General features: G+C 48.4%; 1 protein-coding gene across 17 annotated transcripts in view; it reads left to right on the forward strand.

Annotated features, from left to right (window-relative positions):
* LOC100353508 (protocadherin gamma-C4) overlaps nucleotides 1-23,802 on the forward strand; it is a 191,400-nt gene that overhangs the window by 142,281 nt on the left and 25,317 nt on the right. The window contains exon 1 of one of the 17 annotated variants that reach the window (XM_051844323.2): nucleotides 6,530-16,231. The exons of 15 other annotated variants lie outside the window; for them this stretch is intronic. In XM_051844323.2, the coding sequence (XP_051700283.2) occupies nucleotides 13,799-16,231 (2,433 nt within the window). In that variant the 5' untranslated portion in view covers nucleotides 6,530-13,798. Of the gene's footprint in view, nucleotides 1-6,529; nucleotides 16,232-16,270; nucleotides 23,776-23,802 lie in introns of those variants that run through there. One more of the 17 variants, XM_017341120.3, reaches the window with a different exon arrangement.

Consider the following 23,802-nt stretch of genomic DNA (forward strand, 5'->3'; position numbering starts at 1 on the left):
TTTACCTGCTATGCCACAGCGCTGGCCGCCTCCACCCCTTTTTATATTAAGTACATTTATGTAGAAGGATATGGTTGAGTCTTGTTTTTTCATTCAGTTTGAAAAATTGTCAACTCCTAATTGAAACGTACAGACCACCTACATCCAAGGGGACACTGACGTTGTTGGGATTATGTCCACCCATGTACACCCATTTTCTGTGGGTGCACCTTATCCCATGTGTTGCTCAGTCCTTTTATTTTTTTCCAGCCTTCTTCTAGGTTGGGTATAGTTTAGCATTGTATTTTGTCACTAGAATTAGATTACTAGGTACCCTCTTTAATTTCTTAACTGGTTGCTCTAGAGTTTACAATAAACATCTCTAATTTGTCACCTTCTGCCTTCAAATAATATTATACCATTTCACATATAATGTAAGCATCTTGTAATAACAGACTTTTCTCTCTCTGGTCATCTGTGCTATCATTGTTGAACACTTTATTTCTGTTTATATTTTAAGCCCCACAATATGTTGCTATTTTTGCTTTAAATAATAAATTATATTTCAAAAAATTAAAAGTGAAAAGTATTTAGCTTTTAATCTACAATTTTACCATTTCTTCCACTAATTACTTTCTGTGGATCTAAGCTTCCATCTGGTGTCATTTCCCCTCACATTAAAGAGCTTCTTTAATATTTCTTGCAGTGCAGGTTTTTGGTTATAAATTTTCCCTACTTTTGCTTATCTGAAAGAATTTAATTTACATTCATTTGCCAAATTTATGTATTTTTTAAAGATTTATTTTTTATTTATTTGAAAGGCAAAATTACAGAGAGAAGAGGAGAGAGACAGAAAGAGGGAGAGCTTCCATCTTCTGGTCATTCCCCAAATGGCCCCAACAGCCAGGGGTCAAAGCCAGGAGCCCAGAACTTCTTCTTGGTCTCCCACATGGGTGCAGGGGCCCAAATACTTGGGCCATCTTCCACTGCTTTCCCAGGTGCATTAACAGGGAGCTAGATCAGAAGTGGAGCAGCCATGTCTCAAATTGGTGTCCATATGGGATGCTGGTGTCATGAGTGGAAGCTTTACCTGTACACCACGATGCTGGCCCCTAAATGTAGTTTTTAATTGACAAGTAAAAAAATCTATATATTTATGGTGTGCAACCTGATGTACATATGTATACATTGTGGAGTAGCTAAATCAAACTGTGTAACATATGCAATAGCGCACACATTTGTGTGTGGGGAGAACACTGAAAATTATTTCAGTTTCATTTTTAAAAAATGTTTACTTAAGTGTTTATTTTATTTGAAAAGCACAGCACTAGTGAGAGAGAGACAGAGAGAGAGAGAGACATCTTCCATCCACTGGTTCACTTGCCATAAGCCTGCAGCAGCCAGGGCTGGGTCAGGAGAAAGCCAGGAGCCCAGAACTCCGTCCACTTCTTTCATGCTGGTGGCTGGGACCCAAGTACTTGAGCCATCACCTGCTGCCTCCCAGGGTGCACATAAGCAGGGAGCTGGAATGGGAGCAGAGGTGAGACTTTAACAGAAGCACTCTAATCCAGCATCAGATGCAGCTGTCACAGCGGCACTTAACCACCCCTCATCTTTATTTTTGAAAGGTAATTTCGGGCTGGTGCCGCGGCTCACTTGGCTAATCCTCCACCTGTGGCACTGGCACCCCGGGTTCTAGTCCCAGTTGGGGCGCTGGATTCTGTCCCGGTTGCTCCTATTTCAGTCCAGCTCTCTGCTGTGGCCCAGGAAGGCAGTGGAGGATGGCCCAAGTGCTTGGGCCCTGCACCTGTATGGGAGACCAGGAGGAAGCACCTGGCTCCTGGCTTTGGATCGGCGCAGCGCACTGGCCACAGTGCAGAGGCCTTAGCAGCCATTTGGGGGGGTGAACCAATGGAAAAAGGAAGACCTTTCTCTCTGTCTCTCTCTCACTAACTCTTCCTGTCAAAAAAAAAAAAAAAAAAAAAGGAAAGGTAATTTCGTTGGATATAGAAAACTAAGCTGACTTATTTTTTCCATTCAGTACTTTAAAATATATATATATAGTATATATATATATATAGTATATATACATATTTACTTATTTGAAAGGCAAAGTAACAGAGAGAGAGAGAGAGAGAGAGAGATCCTCCATCTGTTGGTTCACTTCCCAAATGGCTGCACCAGCCAGGTCTGGGCAGGCGGAAGCCAGGAGCCAAGACCTCCATCCTGGTCTCCCACATGGGTAGCAGGGACCGTCTTCTGCTGCTTTCTTAAGTGCATCAGCAGGAAGCTGAGTACCTGAACTGAAACCAGCGCTCTGATATGGGATGCCAGCATCGCTGTCAGGAGCTTCACCTGCTGCACCGCAACGCCAGCCTCTCTCTCACTTTAGACGTCCTCTCTCTTCTGCCTTGTTTTCTTTTGCTGATGGTAAGTCTACAGTCTCCTACCTTTAGTCCGTGTTTACTGTTTCTTTCCTTCTTGCTGCTTCTAAGTTTTTCTCCACATTAATTTTTTTAGCAATTTAATTATTATGATGTTGATGTATTTTCCTCTTATTTATCCTGTTCTGAGTTCATTGAGCATCTTTCTTCTGTGGTTTAAAATTTTCTTCAAACTTATGAAATTTTGGGTAGTGACCCAAAATTCATTTTTTATATTTCTGATGCACACACTCCTCCTTCATAATAATGGGACTCATATTTCACTTAGGTTAGCCCTGGGGCTCTGTTCACTGTTCTTCTAGTCTTTTCTCTCCACGCTTTGCTGTTTGAATAGTGTCTTTCGCTGGGTTTAGGTTCAGTGATCTTTTCTTGTCTAGTTTCTAGTCTTGCTGCTAATATCATCCAGTAAAGGTTTTGCTTCATATGTTTTCTGCTTCTAGAATTTTTCTTTGATTCTTTCATCTCTCTCTTCATTATCTTCTTATTTACCTTTAAACCCTTGAGCACATTTATATCAGTGCTTTAAAGTTCTTGTTTGCTAGTTCCATCACCACTATCATTTCTAGTGGTGATTTCTTGCCTGGTTTGGGGTCTCAATTTGCTACTGATTTGCATGTTTAGTAATGTTTTCATTGGATGGCAGACATGTTACATTGTTGAGTGCTTAGATTTTTCTTTCTTTTAAATTTTTTAAAAATTTATTTGAAAGGCAGAACAAGAGAGAAAGAGAGAGAGAGAGAGAGAGAGAGAGAGAGAGAGAGAGAGATTGTCCATCCACTAGTTCACTCCCCAAATGTCCACAACAGCTGAGGCTGGGCCAGGGCACAGCTGGGAGCCTGGAACTGGAACCCCATTCAGATCTCCCATGTGGGTGGCACGGACCCAAGTACGTAAGCCATCACCTGCTATCTTCCAGGGTGGACATCAGCAAGAAGCTGCCTGGGGAGCAGAGGAGCCAGGGCTCTAATGGTCACTCTGATTGGGGATGCGGGTGTCCCAAGCAGCAGCTTAACCAACCCACTATGCCACGTGCCCACCCCTCTTTTTCTGAACTTTTAAAAAATATTTTTATTTGTTTTTTGGAGAGGCAGAGAGAAACAGAGATAGGCAGAGAGCGAACTCCTGTTCACTGTTTCACTCCTCAAATGCCCACAACTCCTGGGATGGGGCTGAAGCTGGCGTGGGCCGTCACCATTACTCTCCTGGGACAGAATTCTCAGGAATGTGGAGTCTGGGCTCAGAGTCAGGTATTGAACCCAGGTATTTTGATATGGGATGTGCATGTATTAATTGATACATCAAATGCCTGCCCCTTGTTATCTTTCTTTAGGAAGTACTGAGGTTTGTTCTGGAAGATGATTAAGTTTTTGCACATCAGATTGATTTTTTTCAAAGCTGTGTTAAGACAGGTCTATAGTAGTGTTTTCCTACTAAATACTACGCATGACAATGTTGTTGTGACGTAGCAGGTAAAGCCACCACCTGTGATGCCAGTATCCCTTATGGGTGCTGGTTCATGTCCCTGCAGCTCCACTTCTGATCCAGCTATCTGCTAATGGCCTGGGAAAGCAGAACAGGGTGGTCCAAGTGTTTGGGCCTCTATGGCTCAGCCCTGGCCGTTTTAGCCATCTGGGGAGTAAACCAGTGGATGTAAGATTCTCTCGATTCTCTCAATCTCTCTCTCTCTCTCTCTCTCTCTTCCTCTCTTTGTAACTCTGACCTTCGAAATAAATAAATATTTAAAAAATAAGTAAAAAAAAAATAAACTTGTACTTCTGAATGTTAACTTTTCATTGCTCTGAATGTTCACCAGGATCTCCTTATTCTAGCAGAACAGAACTCAAACATTTCCCAGCTCTGTTTGATCCCCAAGAATTCAAATGCTGTTTGCCTTAGAACAATGTCAGCCTGTGCCTGCTCAGACTAAATCCAGCCAAAGACATGAGGGGATCCTTATCCAGACCTCTGGGGTTCTGGTTTTTAAAATTTTAATTATTTATTTCCATTTTATTTGGAAAGCAGAGAGAGACATCCTCCATCCACTGGTTCACCCCCCAAATGCCTGCGATGGACCAAGGTAAAGCCAGTAGCCTGGAACTCAATCCAGACTTCCCACATGGGATGGTAGGGACCCAAGAACTTAAGCCATCATCCGTTGCCTCCCGGAGCATGCATTAGCAGTGAGCCAGGTTAAAGCAAAGCAGCCTGCACTTGAACCCGGTCCCCCAAACCATGTGCCGCATGCCCGCCCTTCTGGAGCTCTTTGTACAGCTGCTCTGTTCTACAGGCTGCGGCCGGTTCAGCCTCCCATAACTCTAATCTCTATTCCTCAGTGCAGCAAGCCTGTGGTGTCACTCCTCTATCGCCCCTTTCCTGCCAGATGGTCTGAATTGGATATACTCATTCGCCTCCCTTCTCTCTTAGCTTACAGTCTGACACTGCCTTTTGAGCCACGACATTTTCCCACACAGTCTGTTAAGTTTTCTCAGTGTTTATAGTGCTATGGCTAGTAGTACATGGTTGGAAGCAAAAGCTTTCCTTTATTTTTAAATTTTTAAAAATTTAAATGTTTGTTCATTTATTAAATATTTATTTGAGGGGTCAGCATTGTGGCTCAGTGGATTAAGCTGACCTGCAATGCTGGCATCCCATGTGAGAGCCAGTTTGAGTTCTCGTTGTTTCACTTCCAATTCAGCTCCCTACTATTGTAGTAGGGAAGACGACATATGATGTCCAAGTACTTGGGTCCCTATCACCTCCATGGGAGAACTGAATGGAGTTCCAGGATCCTGGCTTCAGCCTGGTACAGCCCTGGAATGAACCAGTGGATGGAAGATTTCTTCATCTCCCTTTCTCTCTCCCTCTTTCTGTAACTCTGACTTTCAAATAAATAAATTAGTCCTTTTTTCAAATTATTTTGAGTGACTGGCATTGTGGCCTAGTGGGCAAAGCCATGGCCTGCAATGCTGGCATCCCATGTGGGCAGGCGCTAGTTTGAGTCCTGGCTGCTCCACTTTTGATGATCCAGTTCCCTTATAATGTGCCTTGGGAAAGCAGTAGAATATGACCCAGATGAAGCTCTTGGCTCCTGGCTTCTACCAAGCCCAGCACTGGCCATTGCAGCCATCTACGAAGTGTACCAGTGGATGGAAGATCTTTCCCTCTCTCTGTAACAATGACTTTGAAAATAAATAAAGTCTTTTTTAAAAAATTATTTTTAGAGGGTTGTTGCTGTGGCATAGTAGGGCTAAGCCTCTGCCTGTGGCACTGGCATCCCATATGGGCACCAGTTCATGTCCTGGCTGCTCCTCTTCCAATCCAGCTCACTACTTGGGAAAGCAGTGGAAGATGGCCCAAGTGCTTGGGCCCCTGCACCTGGGTGGGAGACCTGGCAGAAACTCCTAGCTTCTGGCTTCAAATTGGCTCAGCTCCGGCCATTGTGGCATTTGCGAAGTGAACCAGCAGATGAAAGACCTCTCTCTCTGTCTCTCCATCTCTGTGTCTGTAACTCTACCTCTCAAATAAATAATCTTTTTAAAAAATTATTTTAGTAGGCCAGCGCCGCGGCTCACTAGGCTAATCCTCCGCCTTGTGGCGCTGGCACACGGGGTTCTAGTCCCGGTCGGGGCGCCAGATTCTGTCCCGGTTGCCCCTCTTCCAAGCCAGCTCTCTGCTGTGGCCCGGGAGGGCAGTGGAGGATGGCCCAAGTGCTTGGGCCATGCACCCCATGGGAGACCAGGATAAGTACCTGGCTCCTGCCATCAGATCAGCGCGGTGTACCAGCCGCAGCGCGCCGGCCGCGGCGGCCATTGGAGGGTGAACCAATGGCAAAGGAAGACCCTTCTCTCTGTCTCTCTCACTGTCCACTCTGCCTGTCAAAAAAAAAAAAAATTATTTTAAAGGCAGAGCAACAGGGATAGAGATAGAGAGTTCTTCCATTTACTGGTCTACTTTCCAAATGTCAGCAACAGCCAGAGCTAGGCCAGGCCAAAGCCAGGAGCCAGAAACTCCAAACAGATCTCCACGTGGGTGGTGGGGACTCAGATACTTAAGTCTTCATGTGCTGCCTCTCAGGCACATTAGCAGGGAGCTGGGTGAGAAGGCAGAGTCGGGACTCAGTCCCAGGCTGCCTGACTCGGGATGCCAAATGCCTGCTTCCTTCATGTTTGTTTTTGTTTGTTTGTTTGTTTGTTTTTGTTTTTGTTTTTTGTTTTGTTTTGTTATTTTTGACAGGCAGAGTGGACAGTAAGAGAGAGAGACAGAGAGAAAGGTCTTCCTTTTGCCGTTGGTTCACCCTCCAATGGCCGCCGCGGCCGGCACACCATGCTGATCCGATGGTAGGAGCCAGGTGCTTCTCCTGGTCTCCCATGCGGGTGCAGGGCCCAAGCACTTGGGCCATCCTCCACTGCACTCCCTGGCCACAGCAGAGAGCTGGACTGTAAGAGGGGCAACCGGGACAGAATCCGGCACCCCGACCAGGACTAGAACCCGGTGTGCCGGCACCGCAAGGCAGAGGATTAGCCTAATTAGCCACGGCGCCGGCCTTCCCTTCATGTTTTAAACAACTTCATAAAAATTCTTTGTAAGTGCACATTTCATCATCTGTTCAACAAACATATAATTTGCTATTTAAGTAGTTTCCATATTTTAGCAATTATAGATCATGCTTTAATGAATAACCTTCTGTATATAGATTTTTCTAATTTTTGAGGTGTAAATTCAGGATAACTTCCTAATAGCGTGGTTGCTGGATCATAGGGTAAACACCTATGTGAGTCCCAGGGTAGATGTGTGTGTAGTTTTGTTAGATATGACTGTTTCCCTCCACAGAAGTTGTACCACTGTGTATTCCTAAAAATGGACAAGAACACCTAATATCCCGTAGGCTCATCACAGAGATTGTTGTCAAGCTTTTAATTTTTGCCAATCCAATGAGTAAAAAGGGAGATTTCAAAATAGTTTGAATTAGAATTTCACTCTCTTTGTGGTGAGGTTAAATAGCTTTTTCCTATGTTTAAGAGCCAGTTTGAATCTTATATTGAACTGTCTGTTTCTTATGTTTATTTTCCTACTAGATATTTTTAAATGTTTTATATTAAATTTGTAAAAAGTTACTTATGTGTTAGGAATTTTAGCTCCCTGTCTAAAATACGAGTTGTAAATATCTATCCCACTTGTGTCATGTGCTTGTGACATTTGTTGGCAATGCCACTATTTTTCCCTTTGTTTTTATGTAAACAAGTGAATCAATCTTTTCCTGTATTATAATTAGTTTCAAGTCATAGTACCCAAGCGTTTCCCCCACCTTGGTTATGGAAACACTCATCCATATTTTCTGCTAAGATTTGAATCACTTTGTAGTTTTCACATTTAGATCCCTGATCTATTTAGACTTTATTCTTGCATGTGCAGAAGTGTGATCAATTTGTATCTCTTTTTCCAAGTGGCTATCCTGTTGTCCCAATAGCAGTCATTAAAAATTTCAGCTTTGTCCCAGTGATGTGAGACAGAATCCTTATTCTTTAAAAAAATATTTACTTATTTATTCAAAAGGCAGATAGAAAGAGAGAGAGAGAGAAGTCTTCCATCCACTGGTTCACTCCCCAAATAGCCACAATGGCCAAAGCTGGGCTGATTTGAAGCCAGGAGCTAGGAGCTTCTTCCAGGTCTCCCCCATGGGTGCAGAGGCCCAAGGACTTGGGCCATCTTCTATTGCTTTCCCAGGCCATAGCAGAGAGCTGGGTCGGAAATGGAGCAGCCGGGACTCGAACCAGTGCCCTTGCACTGCAGGTGGCAGCTTTATCTGCTACACCACAGCGCTGGATCCAACATCCTTATCCTTAAGATTCATAAATCACCATTTCCAATCAAGTATGTGAAAGATACAGGTAAACTTCAGATGACTAGTAAGGCTTAACCATTTAGCTTCTTCATCAAACCCTTGAATGTACTAAACTCCTATGGTGTCTTATTGGTCAGAAAACATACTTCCTTCTTCCTTTAAGTTACCAGTATATATTGAAGTGAATGTTTTTTATTTATAAAAAATAAACATCTAAGCCATACATAGCTATCCATTTGGTGAGGACTAAAATATTTTAGCTAGCAATATAATAGCAAGATACTGGGACAAAATTGAAACATTCTATTTTTGAGGAGAATTTAGTTCTCTTGGAAGTTTTTTTTCTGGAAGGAAACCTTTCTTTTAAAAAAAAAAAAGATTTATTTGTTTTACTTGAAAGGCAGAGTTACAGAGAGAGAGCAAGAGAGGGAAAGGAATCTTCTATCCACTGGTTCATTCTCCAAATAGCCTCAACTGCCGGGGCTGAGCCAGGCCGAAGCCAGGAGTGTGGAGCTTCTTCCAGGTCTTCCACGTGGGTGCAGGGGCGGCAAACACTTGGACCATCTTCCAGTGCCTTCCAAGGCACATTAGCAGAGAGCTGGATCCGAAGTGGAGCAACCAAGACTGGAACAGATGCCTATATGGGATGCTGGTGTCACAAGCAGTGGCTTGACTCGCTGTGCTACAATACCAGCCCTGGGAGATTGGTTTTTTAATTATTTGTTTGAATAGCCAGCCTTGTGGTACAGTGGGTTAAACTGCCACCTAAATGCCAGCATTCCATATTGGAGCACCAGTTCCGGTCGCAGCCACTCCAGTTGCCATCTAGATTCCTGGCAATGAACCTGGGAAAGCAGTGGATGATGGCCCAAGTATTTGGGCCCTTGGGCCCCTGACACCATGTGGGATACCTGGATGGAGAACCAGGTTTCTGGTTTCATTCTGGTCCAGACCCAGATTTAGGGGGTGATCCAGTAGCTTGATGATGTCTCCCCCCACACACACACTCTACTTCTTTTCCTCTCTCTGTCATTCTGCCTTTCAAATAAATAATAAGTAAATCTTAAAAGTTATTTTATTTGAGGACACAGAGAAAGAGAATGCACTCCTACCCACTGGTTAGCCCCTCACATGCCCAAAATGGCTGCAGTTGGGGCTGGGCTGGAAGCCAGGAGCCAGGAACCCAACCCATATCTCCCACATGGATGACAGGGTCCCACCCACTTGAACCATCACCAGCTACCTCCCAGGGTACAGATTAGCAAGATGCTGGAATCAGGGGCAGAGCTGGGATTTGAGCTAAGGCACTCCAGTGTAGGATGTGAGTGCCCCAACCAATGTCTTAATTGCTAGACCAAACATCTGCCTTCTATTGGAATATTTTCATATAGACAAATTTACTAATGTTTTTGCAAGTAGTTTCCTGACACATTTAAGCTTTGTAACATATTAAACAGTGAGAAGGCATAATGTGACTGAGACTAGAAAAGAACAGCACTCAGATGGACGAAGGTAAACGTTGTTTCCTTGTGTCTGTGACTTCGAAATCACAGCCGACAGCTCATGCACTTACCGATGAGACAGTTTCTTCTTGTTTGAAGGGCAGATCAGATGCAGCTCTTAGCAAACCTATTCTTACAGACTTAAAAATCATCTCTTCAAATCAAAGTATGCAAAATATTCAGGTAGGCTTTAGATAAATATTAAACCATTCAACTTCTTTACCAAATCCTTCAATCTTTCACCTGTCTAAATTGGGATACATGTTTTTTAAAAATCTGTTTGTTATGTGTCTTTATCCCATGTTCCTCAAACAAACCTTTAATTTGACTTTAGGGTGCTGTCCAGATAGGTTGATCCTGTCCAAATTTGATCGAATGGAATGATTGTTAGATGATATTTAGGATTTTAAGGGGATTATATATACATATATTTGTATATATTGAATGTATGTATGTGTCTTTCTTGTGTTCCTTATGTGCAGTAATTTAGTAGCATCTTGAATAGAATTTCCTGATGTTACTGGCCGTCTAAGAATATTAATTTATTTAAAAGATAATATTGGATAATGTCTATTGAGAGTCTCCTCTGGGCCATGCGGGCCTAGCTTCACTGGCATATGACCTGGGCAGTCACTCTGATGGGCCCCTTGCTTAGTAGGGCCCCTACATTAGTTAGTTCTATGCTGTCACCACCTTGACAATGTTTACATTTCTTAACAACAAGCCCCCAGTTTTCATTTGGTACTAGCCACACAAATTATATAGCCAGTCCTAGTGCTATGTTTATCAGTTACTACGTTCAACAAGGAGGGCATATAATCTAATGTACTTGTTTGAAAGATGCTTCCATTTAACATATGTGAAATGGATGATAGAGAAATTGAGAAAAGTAAGAATGCCAGAGAGGATGCTTTGGTTTAGGTGATGACAGAAGCCAGGAAAGTAATGGACAATTTCAAGATCTATTTTGGAGGTGGTAACCATTGGTTTGGATCTGAAATGAGGTGCATGTGGGGATGCAGAAGATGTTAAAAATGATTTCTGATTTTCTGACCAGATGGGCAGGGTTGGAGAGAGAACAGATCTGAAGGTGGAGTTGAGAGCTGGGCTTGACATTGTGCTAAGTGCAGGAAGCCAGACATAAAAGACCACAGATGTTAAGTCCTTTTTGATAAAACTTGTGAAAAAGGCAGAACGACACGGATAGAAAGTAGATCAGTGCTGGGGACTGAGCATAACAGCAAGAATGGATGATTGACAGGCAGGAGGGAAATCACGAGGGCGGTGGGGATCTGAAACTGCATCATGGTGTCGGTCCTCGGCTGCACAGATCCACTAGAAATCCTCTCCCAGCACCGGTGAATGATACGGTCAGCACGAAGCTCAGCAAAGACTTCAGACATGATTGTGATCATTGGTGCCACCAACCAGTACGGTTATTTCTACTTTACACACAGAAGTTCCATGGTTACGTGCTCACAAGTGCGATATCCAGGATTGAAAGCTGAGTCACTCTGACACAGGGGCCCCACTCTTGACTGCTGTAACACATTCATTTTCTCTTTTAAAATAGTTATATTTGGTGCATGTCATTGGTCAGCATCTCTCGAAATTATAGAAGAGAGGAAAAATAGAGACTGGAAAGTTCCATTGATCCTGTACACTGATACTTCACTCTCCTCTGGATTTAGGTAACATAAGTGTGGGCATCTTCGATTTTGTCACCTGTAAATTGTGTTAGTTGACTCTTTGATAAACAGTAATCTCTCTTCAGAGCAGTAGGGGTAAGAAGCAGCTTCCTTAGGCCCACTCGTAGCTTGAAGGAGTGAATGTATCTACCAAGAGTACTTGCTTCGGGAAAGAATGTGTATGGCACAGATCATGTACACATAGTCCTTAGTGTGTGTTAAGACTGCTATGCCATTAGCATGACCACATGTATGTTAGAAAGCATTAAGTGCCTCCTGTGTTTGGCACAAGGGACACAAGTAGTCATCGGAATGGCTCCGTGGGTTAAGCCGTGGCTTGCTACACTGCTTGTGACACTCTTATCAGAGTGCCAGTGTGAGTCCCAGTTTCTTCACTTCCAATCCAGCTGCCTGCTGATGCGTCGAGGAAAGCAGCAGGTGATGCCAGTTTGGGCAGTTATGTGCACCTGTGCATTTCTAGGCTTCATTTCTGAGAATCTCCCAAGTGACACTTAATGCCCCTGGTCCTCACACTTGGAGTGGGAAGTGACTGGGTTTATTCTAAAAACTAAATATATTTCATCTTCGTTTTATGTTTATTTATCTATTTTACTCTACTTGCAAGGGAGAGAGAGATACCTTCCATGCACTGGTTTACTCCCCAGATGCTTGCCACTCTGAGGCCAGGAGCCAGGAACTCCATGAGTTTCCCATGTGAGTGGCAGGAATTCAAGTACTCCAGCATCCTCCACTGCCTCCCAGGTGCATTAGCAGGAAGCTGGATTGGAAAGAGGAGCTGGGATTCTAACCAGGCTCTCAGATATGACATGCAGATGTCCCAAGCAGTGGCTTAATCTGTTCCTCCACAGTGCCTGCCCCCTCTCATTCATTATCCTGATCATTATTTGTGTGGTGACTATGATCCTAAATGCAGAAAACTCTCGAGTTCTTTATTTTGGGACTCAGGGCTTTGGGCTGCCCTGAAGACTCTCTGGAGCTTTGTTGCCATTATTGCAGCCACTTTATGAAGGTCCTAGGTGGTAAATAGACCTGCTGTTTTCTTTTTTCTTCCTCTTTTATTCCGGAGTGGGGTGGGGAGTAATTCTTTATTAGCAAGGCAACTTCTTGTAGCATGTGAACCCAAGATCTTGAGAAAAACACTGATCAAGGGAAGCATCATGAGATTATGTTCTGGGCCTGGGCTGTGACACACTGAGTTAAGCTGCCACCCGCAGCGTGGGCATCCCATATGGGCTCCAGTTCAAGTCCCAGCTGCTCCACTTCTGATCCAGCTCCCTGCTACTGTGCCTGGGAAAGCAGCAGAGGATGGCCCAAGTCCTTGGGCCCCTGCACCCACATGGAGACCTGGATGAAGCTACTGGCTCCTAACTTTGGATCAGCCCAGCTCTGGCTGTTGCAGCCACTTGGGGAATGAACCAGGGATGGAAGACCTCTCTCCCTATCCTTCTCTCTCCCTCTCAAAATAAATATAAATAAATAAATCTTTAGAAAAACAGAAAGATTGTGTGCCCTGGGAAACACAGGGTCAGGAAATTTCACTTGGCTCCCTGGTTCTTAGGAAAATGAGCTAAATGATGACATCCAATTTTTTAAAAAAATTAAAATCTGAGCTTTATTTTAAATTTCATAAGGGACTTAAACCAAACATAGTAGCACCTATTGATCTGCTCTACCGGGGAAGGGACAGAAAATTCTAGAATCTCTTTAGGTAAAGATAAAAGTATTAGCTCCATCAAGATATTACTCTGTCCTCATAAATAGAGTCTGGCCACTCGTCCACCCTCCAGGCAACCGGATTTGTTGTTATTTTTCCAGAAAACATTATGTCGTTTTCCATATGGTTTGGGCAAAGAAAGCCATGAAAGTCCGTAATAGGCCTTGAGTTGGCTTGGGGACGTGCAGCCCCGCCAGCTCCGTCGCCTCCTACACTGCTTTCCAGAGTCAGGTGGGCTTCCGCTGCGGGCCCGGGCAAGGCGCCTAGCCCGCGGGCTCCGGAAGGCCGCCAGCGGGAAGAGAAGTTCCCCGCGCTAGCGCGCGCCCAGCTCCAAAAGCCCGGCGCTAGCGCATTCTTCGTGCAGTTATTGGCTGGGACTCTGTGTGCCGCTGTCGGCCAATGAAGACGCTGGAGAGCTGGCCCCGGCCCGTCCCCTTTCGGCGCCCCGGGATGAGGCAGAGACTGAACAGCCAGCGAGCAAATCAGCGGCACCCAGAAAGCCATGTCCGACTCGGCGCCCAGCGCCCAAGCGCTAAGCCGCTGAAAGTTTCTCCGCGAAACCTCCGGGGCACCCTGGATCCCGCGGGGAGGAACTGCTCTCCAGTGCGATGGTCCCAGAGGCCTGGCGGGGCGGACTGGTAAGCACCGGGAGAGTGGTGGGAGTTTTGCTTCTGCTCGGCGCCTTGAACAAGACTTCCACCGTGATTCACTATGAGATCCTGGAGGAAAGAGAGAAGGGCTTCTCTGTGGGGAACGTGGTCGCGGACCTCGATTTGGCTCTGGGCAGCCTGTCCGCCCGCAGGCTCCGGGTGGTGTCCGGAGCCAGCCGAAGGTTCTTTGAGGTGAACCGGGAGACCGGGGAGATGTTGGTGAACGACCGTCTGGACCGGGAGGAGCTGTGCGGGACGCTGCCTTCCTGCACCGTAACTCTGGAGTTGGTGGTGGAGAATCCGCTGGAGCTATTCAGCGCCGAGGTGGTGATCCAGGACATCAACGACAACAACCCCGCGTTCCCAACCGGGGAAATGAAATTGGAGATTAGCGAGGCCATGGCGCCGGGGACGCGCTTTCCGCTCGAGAGCGCGCACGATCCCGATGTGGGCAGCAACTCTCTCCAAACCTACGAGCTGAGCCGGAACGAGTACTTTGCGCTTCGCGTGCAGACGCGGGAGGACAGCACCAAGTATGCGGAGCTGGTCCTGGAGCGCGCCCTGGACCGGGAGCGGGAGCCAAGTGTGCAGTTGGTGCTGACGGCGCTGGACGGAGGGACCCCGGCCCGCTCCGCCAGCCTCCCCATTCGCGTCACTGTGCTGGACGCGAATGACAACGCGCCTGCCTTCAACCAGTCCTTGTACCGGGCGCGCGTCCTGGAGGATGCACCCCCCGGCGCTCGCGTGGTGCAGGTCCTCGCGACGGATCTGGATGAAGGCCCCAACGGCGAAATCGTCTATTCCTTCGGCAGCCACAACCGCGCCGGCGTCCGGGAGCTCTTCGCCCTAGACCCAGTCACGGGGGTGCTGACGATCAAGGGCCGCCTGGACTTCGAAGACACGAAACTGCACGAGATCTACGTCCAGGCCAAAGACAAAGGCGCCAATCCCGAGGGCGCACACTGCAAAGTGTTGGTGGAAGTGGTGGACGTGAACGACAATGCCCCGGAGGTCGCGGTCACATCGGTGTACAGCCCAGTCCCCGAGGACGCGCCCGTGGGGACCGTCGTCGCCCTGCTCAGCGTCACTGACCTGGACGCCGGCGAGAACGGACTGGTGACGTGCGAGCTTCCCCCGGGCCTCCCCTTCAGCCTGACTTCCTCCCTCAAGAACTACTTCACCCTGAAGACCAGCGCGGGCCTGGATCGCGAGGCAGTGTCAGAGTACAACCTCAGCGTCACGGCCCGAGACGCAGGCGCGCCCCCGCTGTCGGCCGTGACCACCGTGCGGGTCCAGGTGTCAGACATCAACGACAACCCCCCGCAGGCATCCCAGTCTGCCTACGACATTTACGTCGAGGAAAACAACCTCCCGGGGGTTCCGATCCTCAACCTGAGCGTCTGGGACCCCGACGCCCCTCAGAACGCGCGCCTCTCCTTCCTCCTCCTGGAGCAGCACGGCGCGGACGCGGGGCTGGCCGGCCGCTACTTCGCGATCCATCGCGACAGCGGCGTCTTGTCGTCCTTGGTGCCCCTGGACTACGAGGACCGGCGGGAGTTCGAGTTAACAGCTCATGTCAGCGACGGGGGCACTCCCGTCCTGGCCACAAACATCAGCGTGCGCGTATTCGTCACGGACCGCAATGACAACGCGCCCCAGATCCTGTACCCCCGGCCCGGCCAGAGCTCTGTGGAGACGCTGCCCCGGGCCGCGGCCTCCGGCCACTTGGTCTCGCGGGTCGTGGGCTGGGACGCAGATGCAGGCCACAATGCCTGGCTCTCCTACAGCCTTCTGGGTGCCTCCAACCAGAGCCTCTTTGCCGTGGGGCTCCACACGGGTCAGGTCAGCACCGCCCGCGCAGTGCAGGACACAGACGCCCCCAGGCAGACCCTCACGGTCCTGATCAGAGACAACGGGGAGCCGTCGCTGTCCGCCACCGCCACCCTGACTGTGTCCCTAACGGAGGAGGCTCCCGAAGCCCGGGCAGAGTTCCCCTTGGGCTCTGCCCCCCGGGAGCAAAATAAAAACCTCACGTTTTATCTGCTCCTCTCCCTCATCCTGGTCTCAGTGGGGTTCGCAGCCGTGGTGTTGGGAGTGATCATATTCAAAGTTTACAAGTGGAAGCAGTCCAGGGACCTGTACCGAGCCCCGGTGAGCTCCCTGTACCGAACGCCGGGGCCCTCCCTGCACGCAGACGCCGTGCGGGGCGGCCTCATGCCGCCGCACCTTTACCATCAAATGTACCTGACCACGGACTCGCGCCGCAGCGACCCGCTGCTGAAGAAACCCGGGGCGGCCAGCCCCCTGGCCAGCCGCCAGAACACGCTGCGGAGCTGTGATCCCGCATTCTATAGGCAGGTGCTGGGTGCAGAGAGCGCCCCTCCCGGACAGGTAAGGGGTAGCAGGTCATCCCCGAAGCTTGTCAATGCTTCTCTCAATGCTGCACCATGTTCAGGAAGGTATGCAGCAGTAGTTTCAGGATGAAGACGTTTTTCTGATGGTGCAGCCACACTTTCCACTGGTCTTTGCTAGAGGAAACTTTGGGAGGAAGGTGGCTGGCTGGAGGGTGGCTTGTGGCTCCGTTTCAAGATGGGGTTATTTCACTCAGTCTGTGGACCCGATTCACACCCTCAGCACTCATTGCCATCACAACTAACCAGTCTTGCTAAGGGGTGGCTTTGCTGTGACCCAGGTTCTCAGTGTTTAGAGCTTCTGTGATATAATTTGCATTTGGGAGCAAGTTGCTGGATACGCTAAACATTAGCAGCTGCTAGGAATATAAAAACTACCCCCATTCCCATCTTCCAAATCATTGCTACATCTGCGTTAAAAATGACTTTCCGATACTTTTCCATTGCCTGCACAGATCCTGTGCCTCATTCCCAGATAACTTTCTATGAGTGAAATTCTAGGCGTCCTTTAAGTTTATTTCAAGGACACTACCAGAAATCATGCTCATGTTACTTACCAGATATTTTGATGTCATACATATATAGTCATACATAGACTATATGGTCATATATATACATACATGATGCATGTTCACTATAGAAAATTCAGAAAATACAGAAAGGTATAAAGAAAAATTACATCCAACTTTAATTCCCCACAGCCCAAAAGAGCCACATTTAATTACAAAAGTAATTGATTCCAAAACTAAATCTAGACAACCCAAATGAGCATCAAGTACGACATGGCAGTCCTTCTCGATGCACCTCCAGCGTTATTCCCTGTCCTTCCAGCACGGCTTTTCTTAGGTCTACACGCAACGTGAAAGGTAGGTGAGTGTATACCCTGGGAAAGGTGAAGTAGCCACTCAGTCAGGATGATATGCAGGTGACCACAGGCCTTTGCCTTGGAGAGAAGCTTACACATCCTTACCATTGTGATGTTGACGCCCAGGCATGACTGCTGTCAGCTCTTGGACTTGGCAGTTAGACAAATGAGTAGCAAGTAGCAGTCCTGGGTCAAGTTGCTAGATCTCCTTTCTCAGTCTTTTTGATAGCAAATAGGGAAGAGCAAGGGCGTCTCAGGATTAAGTGATGATATACTTCATGAAAGCGCTCAGCACAGGGCCTGGCATGGCATATTATGACTGTTGCAAATTATTAGTCATTGCTGTGTAAATTATTAGTCATTGCTGTGGTTATATTTTTAAGAATCGTTTTATTTATTTGAAAGGCAGAGTTACAGAGAGGGGCTGGGTAGGGAGAGAGAGAAAGGTCCTCCATCCACTGGTTCACTCCAAAAATGGTGGCAACAGCCAGGGCTGGGCCAGGCTGAAGCCAGGAGCCAGAAGCTTCTTCTGGGCCTCCCATATGGGTGGGAGGGGCCCAAGCACGTGGGCCATCTTCTGCTGCTTTCCCAGGCGCATCAGCAGAGAGCTGGATTGGAAGTGGAGCAGCGTATGGGATGCCAGTGCTGCAGCCAGCAGCCTCTATGGTTATTTTTGTTAGTTTTCCAGCCCACCCAAAATCTTAAACACACCTTGGAAATGAGCAAATGTGAGAGCAACTAAAGATGATGAAGTCGATAACTTGGAAAGGTTAAAGAAGGGTGACAGCCAGAGGCAAGCATTGCTGCTCTTCCAAAGAGCCTGGGAAAGAACTGAGGTTCTTGTCGCAGACAGCGTCCTCCAAGCTGATCGCACGTTAGAGTCGCCCAGGGTCCCCGGCACGCTAGACTAGGGAACACACCTGCTCTCATGGTGGCACAGAGACGACAGTGTTTCTTGACAATCCTCTGGTGATCCTAACTTACAGACAGGTTTGAAAATCATTGCCCTAGATTCTGCCAGTCCGTCATTCAGCATATTAATTAGGCCGAGTGTTATTCTGATGTTCACAGAACCAGGAGTCAGCTTTATTGGGCCAGGCCCAATTTTCTCGAAAAAGTGCTATAATGTCATTTCCCAAGCTGGAATCATTACACGGAATAGCTCTATACTGTAAGGAAGAGATAAGACAGTATTTCGGCTGTCTAAAGAGAACACCTTCCTAAACCACTGGTACCTGGGCATTTCCTCTTTAAAAGTCTGGAGCTGGCTAGTATGTATTGGGTTTCTTTTGAGTGACAAAAAAAAAAAAAATCTATCATGAGATTCTGGTGAAGATTGCACCAGTTTAGTAAAGAGGAACATACTTAAAAACATTGAATGGTACTGTTGAAACTGGTGAATTGTATGGTATGTGAATTGCACCTTGATAAAGTTGTCAAGAAGTCTAGAGATCAGAGAAGCGCAAACCTGGCACACAAAGATGGAGTCAGGGATATACACGATCAAGGCATTATTGGGCTTCGATTCTAGCGAAACAGGCTGTGTGCCTGCTTGGTTTGGTGTGAACTTCCAAATGCAAGAGTAGTGCTGCCCGTCCTACTGGGTTAACTTTCGGCACATTGCTTAGCCTCTCTGAACTCCAGTTTCCTCATCTATGAAATGAAGATAGCATCTGCTTGGCAAAGTTGTTGTGAGAGTCAAAAGGAATACATATGAAGCGCCTGTACATAGTAAGTGTTGAATAAATATTTGTTAGGCTAATAAAGGTAACATCAACCTTCCCCACTCATTAGCACCCCTATGTAGCAGACACTGTAAACTATGACAAGACAACTGTGCTGCCTTTATGGTACACTGAGTACGGCCACAGGAGACAGAGCAAAGGTAATGGAGATCTGCATAGTATAAGCAGCAGTAGGAGCAAAGGGGAAGAAATGCTCCTGGCAGCTGGGGGAATCAGGGAGACTTCCCAGAGGTGGCGATGCTTGAGCTAGACACTTAAGATGGAGCAGGAGCTTGTCAAATAGTAAAAAGGGTACAAGGGCTGGAAGGAGCCACTACACAAAATACTGTGCAGAGGGCTAATGGCATTTCGTTACTGCCGAATCTTAGAGTGTGTGTGTAAAACAGTGTGCAGGAGTCGGGTGGAGCAAGAAGGTGGGGATTACACACTGAGTCACCTTTAGGCCGTGCCAGCGAACTTTTATTTTATTCTGTATGGATGATGGTCACTGCAGAATGTTGAACTGACATATGTGATGTCTTCAAGGCTTTGTTTCAAAGAGGCTATTCTGGCAGCCATAAGTAAAATGGATTTGGGGACATTGGGACTGGAGACAAAGAGAGCAGAGAGAAGGTGATTGCTTTATTTGATGAGCAGATTGATAAATGCTTGAGCCAGCACAGTGGTGGTGCTGAGGAAGGGAGATGATGACAATAAAATCATCAGGATTTGCTGATTGACCTGCTATAGAAAGTGAGCGACAGGAATGAATCCACGATGATCTCTCCACCCCACCCCCAGGGAATTCTGACAGCTGGGTGGATGATGGTGCCATTTGCCAAGATAATGAACTCTGCCACAAACACTTCTGGAGGTTTGGCTTGTATACTGTGCCTCCCTCATTCCCATGAAAAGAAGTTTAGATTTTTTAGTACAATACAAAAAGTCAGATTCCCTCCCTTTGAGACTGAAATTTTGGTAGCTGATCTCACCGTAGTCAACAGGATATTCCTGAAGATCAAGGTTTTGGGGGGAAAAAAATGGGAGAGGATAAGAACAGCAGTTTTTGCTGCTAGCTTTGGCTGCCAGCAATAAACCCAGGAAAGGACTTGGCTGAGTTTAGACAAAAAAAAAAAAAAAAAAAAAAAAAAAAAAGAAAGAAAAAAAGAAAAGAAAAAAACCCTTCTGTCCAGATCAGATCATCTTGGATCTTTCTCTTTCTGTGTGCTCTGGTGTGTTTGTCACTCAGGTTACAGCCTGCAGGTACTTATAGTAGAATGTATTGTGCGTCTGTGCTTGTGCAAGGCAGTAGCCAGGCTACTGGGAGGTCTGGATGAGGGTGGGGGTGGGTTGAGATCAAGTCTCCATCTACAAAAGGCCCCCTGGGGCTAAGTAAAAAGCTTGCTCTTTTGAAACGTCTCTGTTGGTAATTAACAACATATCAAGAATGCTGTGGTGTCAAATAAAGGAGATTTGTAGGCACAGTGCCACTGGTAGCTGATCCAGTCGCTCAAGGAGGCTGTTAAATCTGTGATCGTTAGCATGCTGCCAGGTAATGAGATCTAGTCCTTAGCACCTCCCAGACACAGGGATTCTTTACTGTTTTGGAACATCTTTCTCTCTTGGCTTCCACCCTGCTTTTATTACCGTCCTCCAAATCAATGAATGGCAATTTAGTGTATCACTAGCAAATGTCTGAATAACAGAGGTTTGGTTTCCCCCCGTGCCTCCTGTTACAATAAAAACAGGCACTGCATAAATTTAATTGGCTACGTTACGTGTAAGCCTTCTCTGCAAAGCGATGGATACATTTCTGAATAATCTGCAGAGGGGCAGACTTTTAAGTATATGGCAGCGCTGCCAATTAGCTGTTGCCCTAATACCACCAGGCTGAGAAGCTACTCATTTACAGTATTGGCTGATGACAACACTGGCTTGGACAAAGTGACCAGTCTCAAATGGCTACTCCCTGTCTGGGCTGCAGGTTGCTAGGGCTCAGGCTAGAGCCGTTTTCCCAGCCGAAAAGGGGCGGGGTGAGCTGGTGTGTTAGAGGAAAAAAATGCATATCTGTTGTCTGCCTCCCTGCAGAGGTAGGGATCGCGGCAAGAAATGCTGTTGTGCAGGAAGGAGGCGAAAAGAGAGTGGGGTTTATTTTATGATTATAATTTTTGGAAACCTTTTTTTTTTTTTTTTTTTGGTGGGCTTTTTTTCCCCCCAATGCTGCGACGCATTAACCCTGCTGCTATTGGGATGTTCTCTGCTCAGCCTATTGGCTGAGCCCAGGAGCCGCTGTCTGCCAATCGGGTGGTGAAAGGCAGACAAATCTACCCCGCCACCAGCAAAAAACGGCGCGTAACCCTTGCCGCGCCGGCGGAGCGGCGCCAGAGCTGGCGCGGGCAAAGGGGATAGGTGTCTCCAGCTGCTGTGGCCGTTTGGGGCGGGTCGGCTTCTTCCGCTTCGCAGGACCAGGCGGAGAATTAGCGGGCGGCAGCAATGTTCTGCAAGGTGAGAAGCCGGCTGGCAATCTGGCGGGGGGCTACCCTTTTGTTCCTCTTCTGCCACCTGGGTTACGTTTGTGGGCAGATCCGCTACCCGGTCCCAGAGGAGTCACAGGAAGGGACTTTTGTAGGGAATGTCGCCCAAGATTTCCTGCTGGATACAGAGAGTCTGTCGGCGCGCAGGCTGCAGGTCGCCGGACAGGTGAACCAAAGACACTTCCGTGTGGATTTGGACAGTGGAGCCCTGCTCATCAAGAATCCAATCGATCGAGAGGCACTGTGCGGGCTCAGTGCCAGCTGCATCGTGCCCCTAGAGTTCGTCACCGAAGGGCCTCTGGAAATGTACCGAGCCGAGGTGGAGATCGTCGATGTGAACGATCACGCCCCCCGCTTCCCGCGGCAGCAGCTGGACTTGGAAATCGGGGAGGCCGCCCCTCCAGGACAGCGTTTCCCCTTGGAGAAGGCTCAGGATGCAGATGTGGGGAGCAATTCCATCAGCAGCTACAGGCTGAGCTCCAACGAGCACTTCGCGCTGGATGTCAAGAAGCGGAGCGACGGCAGCCTGGTCCCGGAGCTGCTGCTGGAGAAGCCGCTGGATCGCGAGAAGCAGTCGGACTACCGCCTGGTGCTGACGGCTGTGGATGGAGGGAATCCCCCGAGATCCGGCACTGCGGAGCTCCGGGTGTCGGTGCTGGACGTCAACGACAACGCCCCGGCTTTCCAGCAATCCAGCTACAGGATCAGCGTGCCGGAGAGCGCGCCCGCGGGCATGGTGCTCATCCAGCTCAATGCCTCCGACCCGGACCTGGGTCCCAGCGGGAACGTCACCTTCTCCTTCAGTGGCCACACCCCTGATCGCGTGAGAAACCTCTTCAGCCTGCACCCCACTACCGGAAAGCTTACCCTGCAGGGACCCCTGGACTTCGAGAGCGAGAATTACTACGAATTTGATGTGCGAGCCCGCGATGGGGGCTCCCCAGCCATGGAGCAGCATTGCAGCCTCCGGGTGGATCTCCTGGACGTCAATGACAACGCCCCCCACATCACGGTGACCTCGGAGCTTGGGACTCTCCCTGAGAGCGCGGAGCCTGGTACCGTGGTGGCACTCATCAGTGTGCAGGACCCTGACTCGGGGTCCAACGGGGACGTCAGCCTCCGTATCCCTGACCACCTGCCTTTTGCCCTCAAGTCTGCCTTCAGGAACCAGTTCTCCCTGGTGACAGCAGGGCCCTTGGACCGAGAGGCCAAATCCAGCTATGACATCATGGTCACTGCCTCTGACGCCGGGAGCCCTCCTCTGAGTACCCACAGGACTATCTTCCTGAATATTTCAGACGTGAATGATAATCCGCCTTCTTTCTTCCAGAGGTCACATGAGGTGTTTGTCCCTGAGAACAATCGCCCCGGGGACCTGCTTTGCTCCCTTGCAGCCTCTGACCCGGACTCTGGCTTGAATGCGCTCATCTCCTACTCTCTCCTGGAGCCCAGAAATCGCGACGTGTCAGCTTCCTCCTTCATCTCTCTGAACCCGCAGACAGGAGCCGTCCATGCCACCCGGTCCTTTGACTATGAGCAAACCCAGACACTGCAGTTTGAGGTGCAGGCCCGGGACCGGGGCACCCCGCCCCTCAGCAGCACCGTGACGGTGCGCCTATTTGTGCTGGACCTCAATGACAACGCCCCGGCTGTGCTGCGCCCTCGGGCCCGGCCTGGCTCCTTATGTCCCCAAGCACTGCCTCCATCAGTGGGTGCCGGCCACCTCGTCACGAAGGTGACCGCTGTGGACTTGGACTCTGGCTACAACGCTTGGGTTTCCTATCAGCTCCTGGAGGCCCCCGACCCCAGCCTGTTTGCAGTCTCCCGCTACGCAGGGGAGGTGCGGACGGCAGTCCCCATTCCGGCTGATCTCCCACCACAGAAGCTGGTCATCGTGGTGAAGGACAGCGGCAGCCCGCCGCTTTCTACCTCTGTGACTCTCCTGGTGTCCTTAGAAGAAGACACTCACCCAGTCGTCCCTGATCTTCGGGAGTCTTCGGCGCCCAGGGAAGGAGAATCCCGGCTGACCCTCTACTTGGCTGTCTCCCTAGTGGCAATTTGCTTTGTTTCCTTTGGCTCCTTCGTGGCACTCCTCTCTAAGTGCTTGCGTGGGGCTGCCTGTGGAGTGACCTGCTTTCCTGCTGGCACCTGTGCCTGTCTCAGCAGATCCCGAAGGAGGGAGGGGCTTCCTCCTTCCAATGGGATCCTCCGGATCCAGCTAGGGTCAGATGATCCTATCAAGTTTGTTGATGTGGGAGGCCACTCTCACGGCTGCACACCCCTGGCTTCTGCACCCACTCGGAGCGATAGCTTCATGATGGTGAAGTCACCCAGTGCGCCTGTGGCCGGGGAGCCTGTTCGCCCCAGCTGCCCACCCTCTGATCTTCTCTATGGGCTGGAGGTGAGATCTTGGCAGGCTCAGTCGATG

The sequence above is a fragment of the Oryctolagus cuniculus genome, chromosome 6, assembly GCF_964237555.1.
Source record: "Oryctolagus cuniculus chromosome 6, mOryCun1.1, whole genome shotgun sequence".
In the NCBI taxonomy this organism is placed as follows: Eukaryota; Metazoa; Chordata; class Mammalia; order Lagomorpha; family Leporidae; genus Oryctolagus; species Oryctolagus cuniculus.